This window comes from Rattus norvegicus, chromosome 10, assembly GCF_036323735.1.
Source record: "Rattus norvegicus strain BN/NHsdMcwi chromosome 10, GRCr8, whole genome shotgun sequence".
In the NCBI taxonomy this organism is placed as follows: domain Eukaryota; kingdom Metazoa; phylum Chordata; class Mammalia; order Rodentia; family Muridae; genus Rattus; species Rattus norvegicus.
The window spans coordinates 66,292,114-66,305,065 of record NC_086028.1 but is presented as its reverse complement, the minus strand read 5'-3'; the positions used below and the strand labels follow the sequence as shown (position 1 = coordinate 66,305,065).

At 49.3% G+C, this 12,952-nt stretch overlaps 1 protein-coding gene across 1 annotated transcript; it reads right to left on the bottom strand.

Moving 5' to 3' along the window:
* Positions 1–259: 259 nt before the first annotated feature.
* Tmem98 (transmembrane protein 98) lies at positions 260–11,171 on the bottom strand. The gene is made up of 7 exons (NM_001007672.1): positions 11,097–11,171; positions 8,859–9,042; positions 8,081–8,212; positions 6,845–6,878; positions 4,925–5,040; positions 2,373–2,432; positions 260–1,069 (listed from the first exon to the last, which is right to left on the bottom strand). Exons 2-7 carry the CDS (start codon positions 8,987–8,989, stop codon positions 862–864), a joined length of 681 nt encoding a protein of 226 aa, NP_001007673.1. The 5' UTR covers positions 8,990–9,042; positions 11,097–11,171; the 3' UTR covers positions 260–861.
* Between the last annotated feature and the right edge of the window lie 1,781 nt (positions 11,172–12,952).

Sequence of the window (12,952 nt, the reverse complement as noted above, 5' to 3'; positions counted from 1 at the left end):
GATCTCAAATTTAAGGCTACCACTAAAAACAAACAAACAAACAAAAACAAAAAAAGTGCCTTTCATTTTTCAGTATTTGTGAGATTCCAGAAATAAAGGGCACACACACACACACACACACACACACACACACACACACACACACACACACACACACACACAGAGCACCTTCAAGATTCTCGGGACCTCATCACCTGTCCTCAGTTCTCACACATTCCACCATATACCCCACAAATACACTTGACTCAGTAACCACACGTTTGAGGAAAACAGAAGAACAAGTTTACTATTCGCCTAGTGGTTGTGAAGTAAAATTGCAGGCATAGTGATAAAAAAGGAAACAATCAACTCTGTATTCCTCAGCTTCTAACACAAATGGGAAAGGGGAAGAAGGTACAAGAGAAGCGGGGTGGGAGTGGGGAGCTCCGGGACATCAGGGATCAGGCCCTAAAACACAAACAAAACAGCAAGGGGAGTGCAAGGGTCACCCAAAGATACAGAAACAATCTCAACCCCGCCACTTAGTTCTGATTGTCCTTGTTGCCCCGCCTTGATTTTCAGAAGCCGGAAATTCTAATTTAATGTGAAGCCTCTCGATTCTTAGAGGGCAACTCGATTTTCTTGGAAACATTAAATGAACTAAAATGTAGCAGCGAGCCCGGCAGCTTTCTGCGCTCTGCGGTAGACGTGGTGTTACACTGCCACTCTCCAGCCACTCTTTGCCACTGCAGCAGAGGCATCCAGCGTGAGACTCTCGGCTTTACCCTGCACCCAGGGCTGGCCGCTCGAGCTCTAGAGAACAACTAAATGTACAGGAAGTAGAAGGTTCACCCAGGGGCAGAAACAGGGCCTCGACGATGATTAAATGGCCGACTGTTCCTGCAGGAAGCCTTCGGGGTTGGGGAGGCTTTTATCTGGCTCAGAAGCCAGGGCTGCCTCTCGAAGGACTTCCAGGTGCTCCTCCGCAGCAGACAGTGACTGGTCGATCCAGTCTAGGCCCCCGGTGAGGTGGCAGGCATTCCTGGTCACTAGCACCAAGTGACTAACGGACAGGAGCAGAGCGGTTGTCCTAGGGAGGAAAAAAAGAAAAAAGAAAAAAGATCAGACTCTGTAGAAAGTGGAGAACTTTGCCCAGAAGCCCAAATGAACGCGCACTCTAAGTTAGTGTTCCCCAAACCGGAAACCCTTCCCTGGAAGATGAGCGGTTACTTAACACAGTGGATCCGCACTGAAGTACGTGGGGCATGACTGGCTTAAACACGGTTAGTTAACAGAAGGTCTCAGAGCCTTTAATGAGATTAACACAGCTCCGTGGGGAAACCAGAGAGCTGGTAAACGTATTCAGATGGTGGGAGAGGCTTTCGGCAACACACCCATTAACCGCTCCCGGAAGAGTGTTTCATGAAACAATTTGGACGTGTTCAATTGGATGAGCAGATCTCTAATGCTGCCCACTTAAAGATGGGCCATAAATATATATATATATATATATATATATATATATATATATATATATATCCCTCCTCAGTGAGCATCCCTTACTGATCACAAATCAATAAGCCCAGGGCTGGCTTATTCAACACTAAAGAAAATGTAATTGAAAATCAAATTGAGGAGGAGGGTTTTGTTTTTTGTTATTACTGTTTTCCTTCTTTCTTTTCTTTTTGGTTGAAAGATTCACCATGAAATAATTTGTATATGGTGAGTGTGCCGGATGTGTTCAGGGCTCCATTATCGATTGCTAACCCGTAGAGAAAGCTGAGCAGCACAAGGAGCAGACAGAGAAACCCAAGACACGTCATGACTTACTGGCCACCCGGCAACCATTACACAACATGTCAGTGGGAGCCTCACAAATCAAATGGAGACAGTAGGTAGGTATTTTATGGGCTGAGTACATTCTGGGGAGGGGAGGGGAGGGTGGGGAGGAGGGTGAGGAGGAGTAGTTCCTGAGACAGCTGATGGGGAGTGACTTCCACTGTGGCTGACGTGTTACATGTTTTTGTTGCTGGGCTCACCTCATCCAGCCACGCTGGGCAGAGCTTCCAGCAAGGTGTGGCACCTGGGTAAGTCCAAAGATCAGAGGGAGGGACGGGGAGTGGAGTGCAGGGAGGCACAGTTAGCAGAGCTAAGCATGCAGGGCTTGCACTTCGATCTTAGGGATTCAGGAAGGAGACTGGGCTCTGTCACCTGCCAGGCTCGGCTTACTGAATGGCTCACTGTTAACATGGAAGGAGACGAATCCATTGAGCCAGGGGCGGTTAGAAATCTGGAAAAACACCCTCTCTAAATAACCCAGGTAGCCAACCTGACAGGCTTGAGAACAGTGACCCTGAAATGTGACAAGAGGAGTCCCACATCCTCCCTCTCACCGTGCATCCAGGAGCTTGGGGTCCAGTGGAGGGTACATTGACTTCACGACGTCGTCCACTCTAAGGGGAGGCAATGGGGACTATGGTCAACATTTTACTTACTCCTCTCCTCCCTCCTTTCTTTCCATCCTCACTCTAGACTTCTCTGGTGGTGTTGCACACCCACTCTCTCTGGGGGTCCTTTCTCCATCTGGTTCTGCACACCCAGACTGAGTCTAACAGAAAGACTTCAGATTCCGCTTGGAAAATATCCCTTCTCTTTGTTTTGCTTTTGTTCCAGGAGTTAAAAAACGTGTGAGGTTATACACGTGGCGCGATGCTCGGGATCACTACTGAGTTGAGAAGGTAATGACCGAGCATGAGCTTGCTGTATCCTTTTACGTACATAAACGATAAGCCAAAGCTAGGAAATGCAAGGCGGGAGGCCTAAGCGAATGCTCACCATTTAACAGTGGCTAATCTCCCCAGATTGGGACGGGTGGACTTAGGGAGTACCTCTCTTTAGGAATAGAAAATCTATTCCTGAAGTAGTTTAATTTTTATAAATATTTATTACTTTTGTGTTTTTACAGATGCAAACACAGTGACATACAGCATTAAAAAAAGTTGCCATTTGAGTTCAAACATCTCCACTGTGTGTGTGTGTGTGTGTCTGTCTGTCTGTCTGTGTGTCTGTCTGTCTGTCTGTTTTTTCCTTCCTGGATAGTCTGTGGCTAGTATTTTAAGTTAAATTTATACCTGTTCTAATTTGTGGGGTGCAAGATTTTGCTCCCAGGATCACTTGGTACAAAGAAAAAAAAACTGTATAATTTGATTTCTAAAAGCACCAAGAAAACTATGCAGCCCTCACTCTCAGGCCTGAGGAGCTGGATGGCAGGAACAGAGGCGTGACCATCTTCGGCGTGTGTCCCCGCTAGCCCCTTCCCCCCCTGCAGAGCCCAAGGCAGAAACTGCTCTCCTTGAAACAATAAATCATCGTCATGACAGACGGAGAAAATTAAACAGGAAGGACACGGGGACAAATTTCAGCCAGAGGGAGAACTCATGAGCCCAAATGAAGAAAACAAGAGAGAAAAAGTCTGGCAAGAAACACGAGGGAGGTTGTCCGGGGCACTCTGTAGAGAGCTCTGCCCTCCTGGCAATGCCCCACTCTCACCTCGTCACAGTTAACCCTGTCCCCTCTCAGAAATCAGCACCCTAACACCCCATTTATAATCTGCACCTCAGGGCCTGCCAATTCCCATGAATGGGTCTCAGAAGTAATAAAAAGCACAAGGAAGTGTCCAGCAGACACGAGCACCACACCGTCTGAAAATAGTGGAAGATCATCCGCCATGCCTGGCACAAGTTGGAGCCTGGAAGGGTGGGGGTGTCTCATGCAGCCGCTGATGCTAACCAGGTATTTACACCCATGGGGCAACTCCAGAGCCAGGAGCTATTCTGGCCTGCATCCTCCCTCTCAGCTTCTCAACTCACTGACAACCTAGACAGAGTTCAAATACACCAAGTCTTGTATTTCTCAGAGGATCTTCCACATGGCTCCTCCTGAGCCTTACTAGGTTACTCTTGAGAGAAAAGCCTGGTTGTTTGTGACTTAACCCAGGCACCAGGAATGCACAGTGGAGGCCATTCAAGGCTGAGGGGTCAGGTGACTGATAAGAACACTTTCCTGGAATCTGTCATTTGATAACCAATCCACATACCAGCCACCAGGTGGCAGCACGCATTCAGCTCGTCCTTTTGCCCTAAGAAAAAGGCTTTATTTTTCTTTGCAAAATCCAGTCCAACTGAGGGGGTGTAGTTGTTGACTGAGGCTCTGCCGGGTACCTCCCACAGGGGATTTTGCAGACAGCCAGGAATTCAGGAGGTCTGAATGCTCTGTGGCTTCCCTTCCCACCCAGCGCTAGGCTGAGAATCAAGCAGAAAATGAGAGCCAACATGGAAGGAAGGTATCCCCCAAACCAGTCCCCAGTATACCTAGGGGCTTGGATCTAAGGGCACGACTGCAAAGTCACTGGAGATGTAGCATAGGATTCAGTGGGAAATGTGCCGGCTGACTGCCACAGCGTAGCAAGGGAAGGGAGGCTGACCAGGTAAGGGCAGGAGCTGTCAGTAGAGCCACAGACTGTCAGCCCAGTTATACTGAACTGTTAAACCACCTCAGCTTAGGAATGCCCATGGTAGGCAGCTCTGTATACACAGTATATATAGTATATACAGTATACATAGTAGGCAGTTTCGATAACAGAGACTGCAGACCTACTGTTTAAAGCAGTGGGTGCGGGAGCTGGAGAGATGGCTCAGTGGTTAAGAGCACTGACTGCTCTTCCAGAGGTCCTGAGTTCAAATCCCAGTAACCACATGGTGGCTCACAACCATCTGTAATGAGATCTGATGCCCTCTTCTGGTGTGTCTGAAGACAGCTACAGTGTGCTTATATATAATAAATAAAAAAAAATTAAAAAAATAAATAAAGCAGTGGGTGCTTAGCCTTGCTGGCTACCTCAGCTTCCCCTGTGGAGTGTGGGACCTGACATCCACTGACCGCTCACCTTGGGCTAATCCGTTTGGCCACCACGATGATGTCGCTGACACTTGCCGACGTCTTCATCTTGGCCCCAGAACCCATTGTCATGGCAACAAGTTTTTCTGTCAGTGTGTGACAAATCTAACATAACAAGGAGACAAGAGGTGATGGAGGTGACCTGGCTCCCCACCCCCACACCAAAGGTTCTGGCACCCTGACAAATATAAACACGGCCCCACCCTGGGCACCGCCACTAAGCTGGCTCCTACCCTAGTGATGAGAGGAAATGGGGTGGAAAGAGGCAAAAGCGAATAGCCTGGGTGGTAGCTGTGGGGTGGGGAGGGGCGCTCATATCAAGGGCAGAACTTCAGACCATTGAGGACTAAGCTGGAATAATCCATCTAAGAAAAAAATCACGCGCTCCAATTTTACCACCTTGATTTGGGGGAATACTTTCTATCACCTCACGACTTAGACTTCTAAATGGATAGTATCTCCAGTGGGGTGCTCACAGAAACAGGGCCGGGCAAAGGGCAACTGTTTCCTTTAGGCGCATTCTCCGATAATGGCACCTATGTTGACGGTTTTCGAGGGTGGGAGTTATTAGTACCTCTGTCTGGGTGATGATAAAATAAAAGGCTCCGGAAAAAGTAGGCCAAAGGCAAGATGACAACACATGGGCTTCTTCCTCTTCCTCCCACACTACTGGCCAGCTCCAAAGCTTGTGGCCCCTTTCTGTATTCCCTCATGCCCAAACCAAGCATGCCTCTATCCCTGCAAAGAAGCCCCACTGCCTGCTGGTACTTGGGGCTGGGAAGCAGGAAAAAGAATGGTCAAGAGGCCACTGGGAAGGAAGATTCCCCCACTCTCCACACTCCTACTATAGGGGAGATGATGGAGCAAAGACATGCTGGGGGTCTTTAAGAGGAAGTTCAGAAGCCCTTTTCTTTACCTAAGCTCCCCAATCCAAGAAGCAGGCCGTCCCCCTTTGATGGAAAAGGACGGGAGGAAAACAAAGCCCAGGACATACCATGTCTGGGCAAAAGGAAATGTAATATGGTTTACTGCTCTAGTCTGTGAACCTATCTACCTTTGCCTACAACCACATCTGCATGTGCAGCCATACTTAGACATCCAAGGAGCTTCCTGATTCTGAGGCAACAGTTTCCTACAGAGATAGCCAAAGAAGAAGCCAATAAAGGGCTTTTTAATATCCTGTACTGAGTGACCCTAGAGAAAAGATCGAGTTGTCTCTTTTGAAATACTGAATAATTAGTAGACAAAGAGATAAGGTTGTTGATGTGCAGAAACTCATATTTGCATTTTGTTAAATATTTGCACGTTGTTATTATTCTATTAGGAGAAATAATATCAGGCAAGAGTTGCGAAATGAGTGCTGGAACTATGCAGATGGCTACCGTGTAAATTGGATGTAATCTTTGGAAGATTCCGGCCTTCAAAGACCAAAGTCTGCCTTCAAGTAGAAGTTGTAATTTGGGATTCTGGTTTTTGTAACTCTGATTGTCCCGTTTGACTTTTTTCACCAAGGAAGTCAGGGGAAATCCTAAGGTAACAGAAATCCAAATACAGGATGCATTCCCTGGACGGAGCTCGGAATTAATAAAGGATCCCGTGGGAAGCCTTGATGTGGCAGCTCCATGACCTCAGATACCCAGCCTTCCCCATGGTTGGTAAAATTATTACTGGACACCCCCCCCACAATCTGTCCTTTCCATAAGTCACTGTGTGAAGAGAACCAGATTGGGAAAAAGCCCAAAGAGGATATTTAGAACGCTAATGTGAAACAGACCTGACAGGGAGAGATAGCAGCGCACAGTAGAAATACAGCACGAGGCTAACAAGGGACCACTGCAAGGTCAACTCCATGTGCACCTGTGGTGCTCCAGCAACAGCCCTTGACCTCACAGGGAAATCAGAGTATTACCTTCAAGATGGCGATGCAGTGGGACATGAGGCCCCTGAGGAGACAAGAGGAACGTGTCAGTGCTGCTCTAAGGTGCCCAATCCCTTCCAGCTCCCCACTCTGTTCTTCAGCCAGTACCACCTCCAAGCAGAATTCCCCAGTGCTATAGCATACACATCCAACCCACTCCTCCAGCCAGTTCGGTCACCACCTGCCAAGTGTCCAACATGTCCTCTCCCTTAGGCTCAGCCTGGTGAGTTCCCCTTCGCAAACCCAAGTCAAAAGGCACCTACTCAGGGGAGGGGCTTACCAGGCCCCATGCTCTACAAGGGCTTATAAGCAGTTAGTGGTTGTTAAGTAGAGGAAAAGGAGAGACATTTTCTTAGTTGGTTGCGAGGCCACTATTGGGATGGCCATGCTCCTATAAGCAACTAAATGGGGTGCGCTCTCTCTCTCTCTCTCTCTCTCTCTCTCTCGCTCTCGCTCTCGCTCTCGCTCTCACTCTCTCACACACACACACACACACACACACAGGACATGAAAGAAGGAGATATTAGGAAGGCTACTTAGGAAGAGAAAGGTATCACAGAAGTAGGAGGAAGATGGGAGATGATTAAAATACATGATATACATGTATGAAAATGTCAACATGAAACACAAGCACAATTTTAAACATCTTTTAAAATGCACCCCTCTGGGACATGTTTCCTCAAAACTACATTGATCTTCTTACCCTAGCAGACCTGAACCCTGCTAACTCCCACACACAGAGACCCCCTAAAGCCTCTATGACACTGGCTTGGGTCCAGTTCTAGCTCCTGTCATTTTGATGTCTGCAGGGCCTGGCCGCATACCCTGTATATGCACCTCAAAAGCGTGCATCAGTAAACAACAAGATAAAAGGATAATGAAAAGAAGTGATACACGGGTCTCAAAGACCTGTCCTGTTAAATGGACAGCCCTCCCTGGGACACTGAAAGCAAAGGTTGCCTGGGGCTGACTCAAAAATCCTCAGGCAGTCCAAGAATAACCCAACCACACTAGGGACGTTATAATGATGCCTGCCACACGTCTTACTGCCTGGGTTTTCAAGTCTACAAAGTGAGAGGAACAGAACAAGAACAAACACTGTCATGCCCTATGCTGACATCCCTCATGGTGAGGGCGGGGGAGGAGCTCTGGAGTGTTCTTGAAGGTACCCAGAAGTCCCTTGGCCATCCCAAAGGACTAGAAAGCCAAAGTTCCCTGGCGCCTTACGAGGCATCTTCAATCCAGTCTTCATTCTCCAGAATGGCCTCGATGTGGGGGTTGGTGATGACAACATCATCCAGCTCTAACTCGGAGGGTTCAGACTGGGTCTCCATAGCACCAATGAGGTCCACAATAGGCCTGGAAGGGATAGCCACTGTTAGGACATTCTTTGCAAAGCAGAGCCTTCCGGGGACATATAAATGGGCATTCACAAGAGATGCTGACAGAGTTAAGGTAAACACCAGAACCCTAAGTTTGGTCGTTAACACCCTTATAGCTTTCTCTGCTCAAAGTCCCTAAACTGGCCTTACTCACAAAATCAGATTTCACCCAACAAGGCATGACGAAGAAGGAAATGGGCTGTGCAAGGAGCACCCCGTGTTGGGGCTGCACGATCTGGAACACCTGTTGCTTGAGTGTGTGGCTTAAGTGTGGGCATTAGATGTCTGTTCCCAGGGTTTTGGCTGGAGATGTCTTTGGCTCATCCCCCTGACAAATGAGGTAGCTAGCTAGCATGGAAAAGTGGCTTTCGTGTCAGGTGAACACATTCAGTGACTTCTCCATGACTGAATGAACAGAGAAAGAGGTGCCTCAGGATGCGGTGTCCTTAAGGAACGTTCTTAAGCTCTGGAGTTTTTAGAGCATGAAGTGGAGCCTGCAGGAACCACTTAAAAGAGGGAAAAGCTGGGCAGAAGTGGCCAGCTCCAAATTCCTTCTGTCCCTCTGGCTTCCTGTTGTCAGCTCCCCACCCCAACGCACCCCCGACCCACCACAGTCTACTCACTTGGAATCATAGCGCTGCAGTAGGTCTCGAGGCCGGCAGTAGCGCTGCCTACAGACCACCACCAAAGCAGCAAACGAGGCCAGGAAAATGGTGGCCAGCACACCTATGGCAACGATCACCACAGTCTCCATGCTTCCAGGGGCTCCCAGCTGCAGTCCACTCACATCCTCTGAGCGGGTGGAAGCTGGAGAGAACATAGAGTCAAGCAGGCCTGGTAATGATGAGGCAGGTGGAGGGGAGGGGCAGCCAGATCTTACCTGCTGGAAATGGCCAGTGAGAATGGAGAGGGTAGCAAGGCTCCCTCAAGTCACCTGCAAACCCAAGGGCATCCTAGACTACGCCTGAATTCCCCTTGTCTTTTATGGTAAGTGGTTATTTTCTGGTTAAAATGAGCTAACTTTTGAAGCTTGGGACACATTTGCACCGGCCATGATGATTGCACGTTACATGTATGTGAAATAATACCATGGCGGAAGAAGGTTGTACTCAGCAAGGAGCTCCTCTGTGTCAGACACTCCGGATGTGTTAACTTGTCTAGCAACCATCGTATGGGGTATCTCTACTTTATGGTGAAGAAAGTGAGATTCCAGGAGGTTAAGGAGTTGCCCAAGTCTACATAGCTGGCCAGCAGAAAGCTACCCGTCCAAAGTGAAACCAACAGTCACCTTCCTTTTCCTTTCTAAGGAAGAATGAAAACTCTGCGACGGGTTCTGACTTTCAGAGTTGGAAACTTACAAGCAGTGTGGAGTATTCCTTGCCTAGCATCATCTGGCAGGTTCTTTCACACCTACAACAGGTATGGCTTAACAACACACTTCTGTCCTGAGAAACGTATTGCCGGGTGTTGTGGCCATTGTCAAACGCAAAGCTGAACTTACACAAACTAAGACCAGCTATGATGTCATTATATGATGTAATCCTATGGGACCAACATCCTGAACATGAGACATTTCTTACTGCAGGGTGACTCAGCCTATCAGGGTAACTCAGGCCCGAGCATCTCAGAGAAGTGGTCTTCACAGCATCCTTTCGGGGCAGGCCTACCATAGGCATCCCTTTGAAAAAGTCTCCTCCCTCCCTGGTTTAATTTCTTCACCTACAAAAGAGGAGTGCTCTGCCCCGGCAGTCTGTATGACCCCAGGCCAGTCAGTTCCTTCCATTTGTACTTAGTCTATGTGCAGTGCTTATCTCTGAGAATTCAAACTCTCTTGACGGTCACTCAGGGAGCACGCATTGACCATCTGCATTGCAACACTGAATTCTGAACACTAGAGATGAGAAGACACAGCCCCGACCCGACCCCGTGCCAATGAACTGGTGGGGAAGAGGATTCAGCTGTGTTGATGGGCTATGTGCAGACTTGGATAATAAAGAGATTGCATTTGCATGGCACTTTCTAGAAAAGCCTCCTTCGCAGACCTGGGGATGATTGAGCTGAATTTTGAGGGATGGGTAAACAGAGCAGAGACTTAACTGGCTTAAATTGCCAAGGAAGCTTCCTCCGCGCGAAATGTCTGCAAAAGCTGCTCTCTCTGTTTTTGTTTGTTTGTTTTTTGGTTTTTGGTTTTTTTTTTTTTATCTTATACCTCTGTTGGGAAAGCAGGAAGGTGAAGGAACAACGTTTGCCTCAGTTTCTCTAGACACTGTCTGTACTGTCCTTCCCTGACTAGCCGTGTTAATCCTTTTCTTTCCTCCTGATTTATGTCTCCCTTTCTAGATGATTTCCTCCAATGTATCCCCTTCTCCAGGCTCCTCATACCCTCTCTCCCATGCCCCCCATTTCTCCAAGCACCACCACCACCCCGCGTGAGAGTGCCACTTTCTCTTCTCTCTTTTCCAGTAGTTTCAGAGTGTTTTTCTGAGGTCTGCTTTCTTGAACTTTCCCTCAGCCGCCTTCTGCGATTCCTCTGTGTGGGCGTTCCTTTGTGCGCTTTTCTTTCTTTGTATGTTCTCTGTATCTCTGTGACTTTTCCTCTCTCCCTCGATCTCTCTTTCTCGCTCCATCTCCCTCTTGCCCTCCTCCTCCATTTGATTCTAAACCCATCAGGATCCAACCCTCTCTCCCTTCCTTGACTCTCCTGCCGCCCCGCCTCCCCCCCGGGAAGGCTGACACGCGCGCTCAAGTTTGGTCCCCAACTTGCGCGCTGCTCCGTTTCCGCCGGACAGAACAAAGCAATGTCCTGGCAGCCCACAGAGAGCCTTCCCGCCACACACCACACGCCCCGCTTGCTCACCCACCTCAACTGAGGATCCGGGGTTCGCCAGCTCCCCGCGGTCCCCCAAGGCCAAGTCCGAGTGCTACCCGCAGCGGCCAGCAGCGGGGCATGCCGGGAGGGCGGGCGGGCCGAGGACCCAGATCCACCCCCGGCTGGGCGGCCCAGTCAGCGCACCCAAATCCCCCGCTGCCAGGCGCCGCCGTCCCCACCAGGCCCCTGGCCGCCTGGGGATTGGCGTCGCGGGAGGCCAGGGCAGCTAGGAGACAGTCACTGGCGATCAGAGGACCCTTCCACGTGCACCCATTGAAGCCAGGGCAGGAGGGTGGTGCGCCCACACCCACTGCCCTCCAGCTGGCCATCCTGGGGTGGGGGTAGGAGCTCCCACAGTTTGCACAGTGCTGGGTCTGGCCCCAGCGGCTGTCTTGCAGATTGATTGTAGCGACTCAATAGCTGTGAGCGATTTGACCTCACTTCTCTGTCCCTTGCTGCCCTCCTCTGTAATGATCCTGGGAACTGGTGTCAGCGTCAGTGACACACACGGCACACATTTTGGGGGAAAAGCCTGGCCCAGGGCTAACAGCGAACCAGTAGCCTAACATAAGAGTCTTGCTAAGCACTGCCTAGCCCGACCCTGGCAGGGTGTCGTGCCCACGATCCCGTCCTAGGAATTCTCCTGCAAAGAGGACACGCCTCACAGGTCAGGACACAGTCCAGACTGCTAACAATCACCTGTAGGCTGCTTTCAGGCCTAAAGCTGCCAGCTGAGGGGTTGGGGATTTAGCTCAGTGGTAGAGCGTTTGCCTAGCAAGTGCAAGGCCCTGGGTTCGGTCCCCAGCTCCGAAAAAAAAGAAAAAAAAAGATGCCAGCTGATAGCAGCAACTTAGGAGTTCAGTGATCCCCAAAGGCCCAGGAAGCAGACTTTGGGTTATTTGCGTGGGATTCCCAACGTCCAGACTATAAAGACCATGTTTTACAATGGGAGATGAACGGGATCTGGATGATCAGGTCTCTGGTCTGTCCTGAGGAAAAGGCAGAGCCTGAATGGGCGGAGTAAAACCTGGGCGGACTGTCCAGATCTGAAACAATCCCAGTGGCAAGGACCAAAGATGACAAGAACCAAAGGATGCAGATGATTCCTCCATCAACGTGCTGCAGTATCCGAAAACCAGAGCCTGTAGGCTCATCCAGCACCCAGGGTTTCTGTTTAATTTGGGGTATTTGTTTGTGCTCCTATTTTACCCTGCTAGAGGTTGGATGCAGGACTTTCTACATGTGGCACAAGTGTTCTGCCCACTGTTAAGGGATGCCACCCCCCAGGCAAGCCATCCCGGATTGTATAAGAAAGCAGGCTGAGCATCCCATGAGGGGCAAGCCAGTCAGCAGCTCCTCTGAGGTCTCTGCTTCAGTTCCTGCCTCCAGGTTCCTGCTCTGAGTTCCTTCCCTGACTTCCTTTAATGAACAACTACAGCCTGCAAGGTGAAATAACCCTTTGTTCCTCAAGTTGCTTTTGCTCATGGTAATCACAGCATGTCAGGTAGTCATAGAAACCTAACTAGCGGGGCTGGAGAGATGGCTCAGCAGTTAAGAGCACCAACTGCTCTTCCTGAGGTCCTGAGTTCAAATCCCAGCAACCACATGGTGGCTCACAGCCATCTGTAATGGGATCTGATGCTCTCTTCTGGTGTGTCTGAAGACAGCTACAGTGTACTTATATATAATAAATAAATTAAAAAAAAAACCTAACTAGTATATAAGAACACTGAATGTCAACATCCAGTCTTCGTTTGCACCGTGCACCGCCTAGCGGTAGAGTGAACCCAACATGTATAAGCACAAGGGAGGAGGAAGAGCTTTCCTTCTGTTCTTGGTGCCCTCTCT

Excerpts from the sequence above, each read along its gene's own strand:
- Tmem98 (NM_001007672.1), bottom strand. The coding sequence starts at position 8,989 with ATGGAGACTGTGGTGATCGTTGCCATAGGTGTGCTGGCCACCATTTTC. Across the intron at positions 8,213-8,858 it reads CTGCAGCGCTATGATTCCAA|GCCTATTGTGGACCTCATTG; the intron begins GTGAGTAGACTG and ends TATCCCTTCCAG. Across the intron at positions 6,879-8,080 it reads GACTGGATTGAAGATGCCTC|GGGCCTCATGTCCCACTGCA; the intron begins GTAAGGCGCCAG and ends TTGTCTCCTCAG.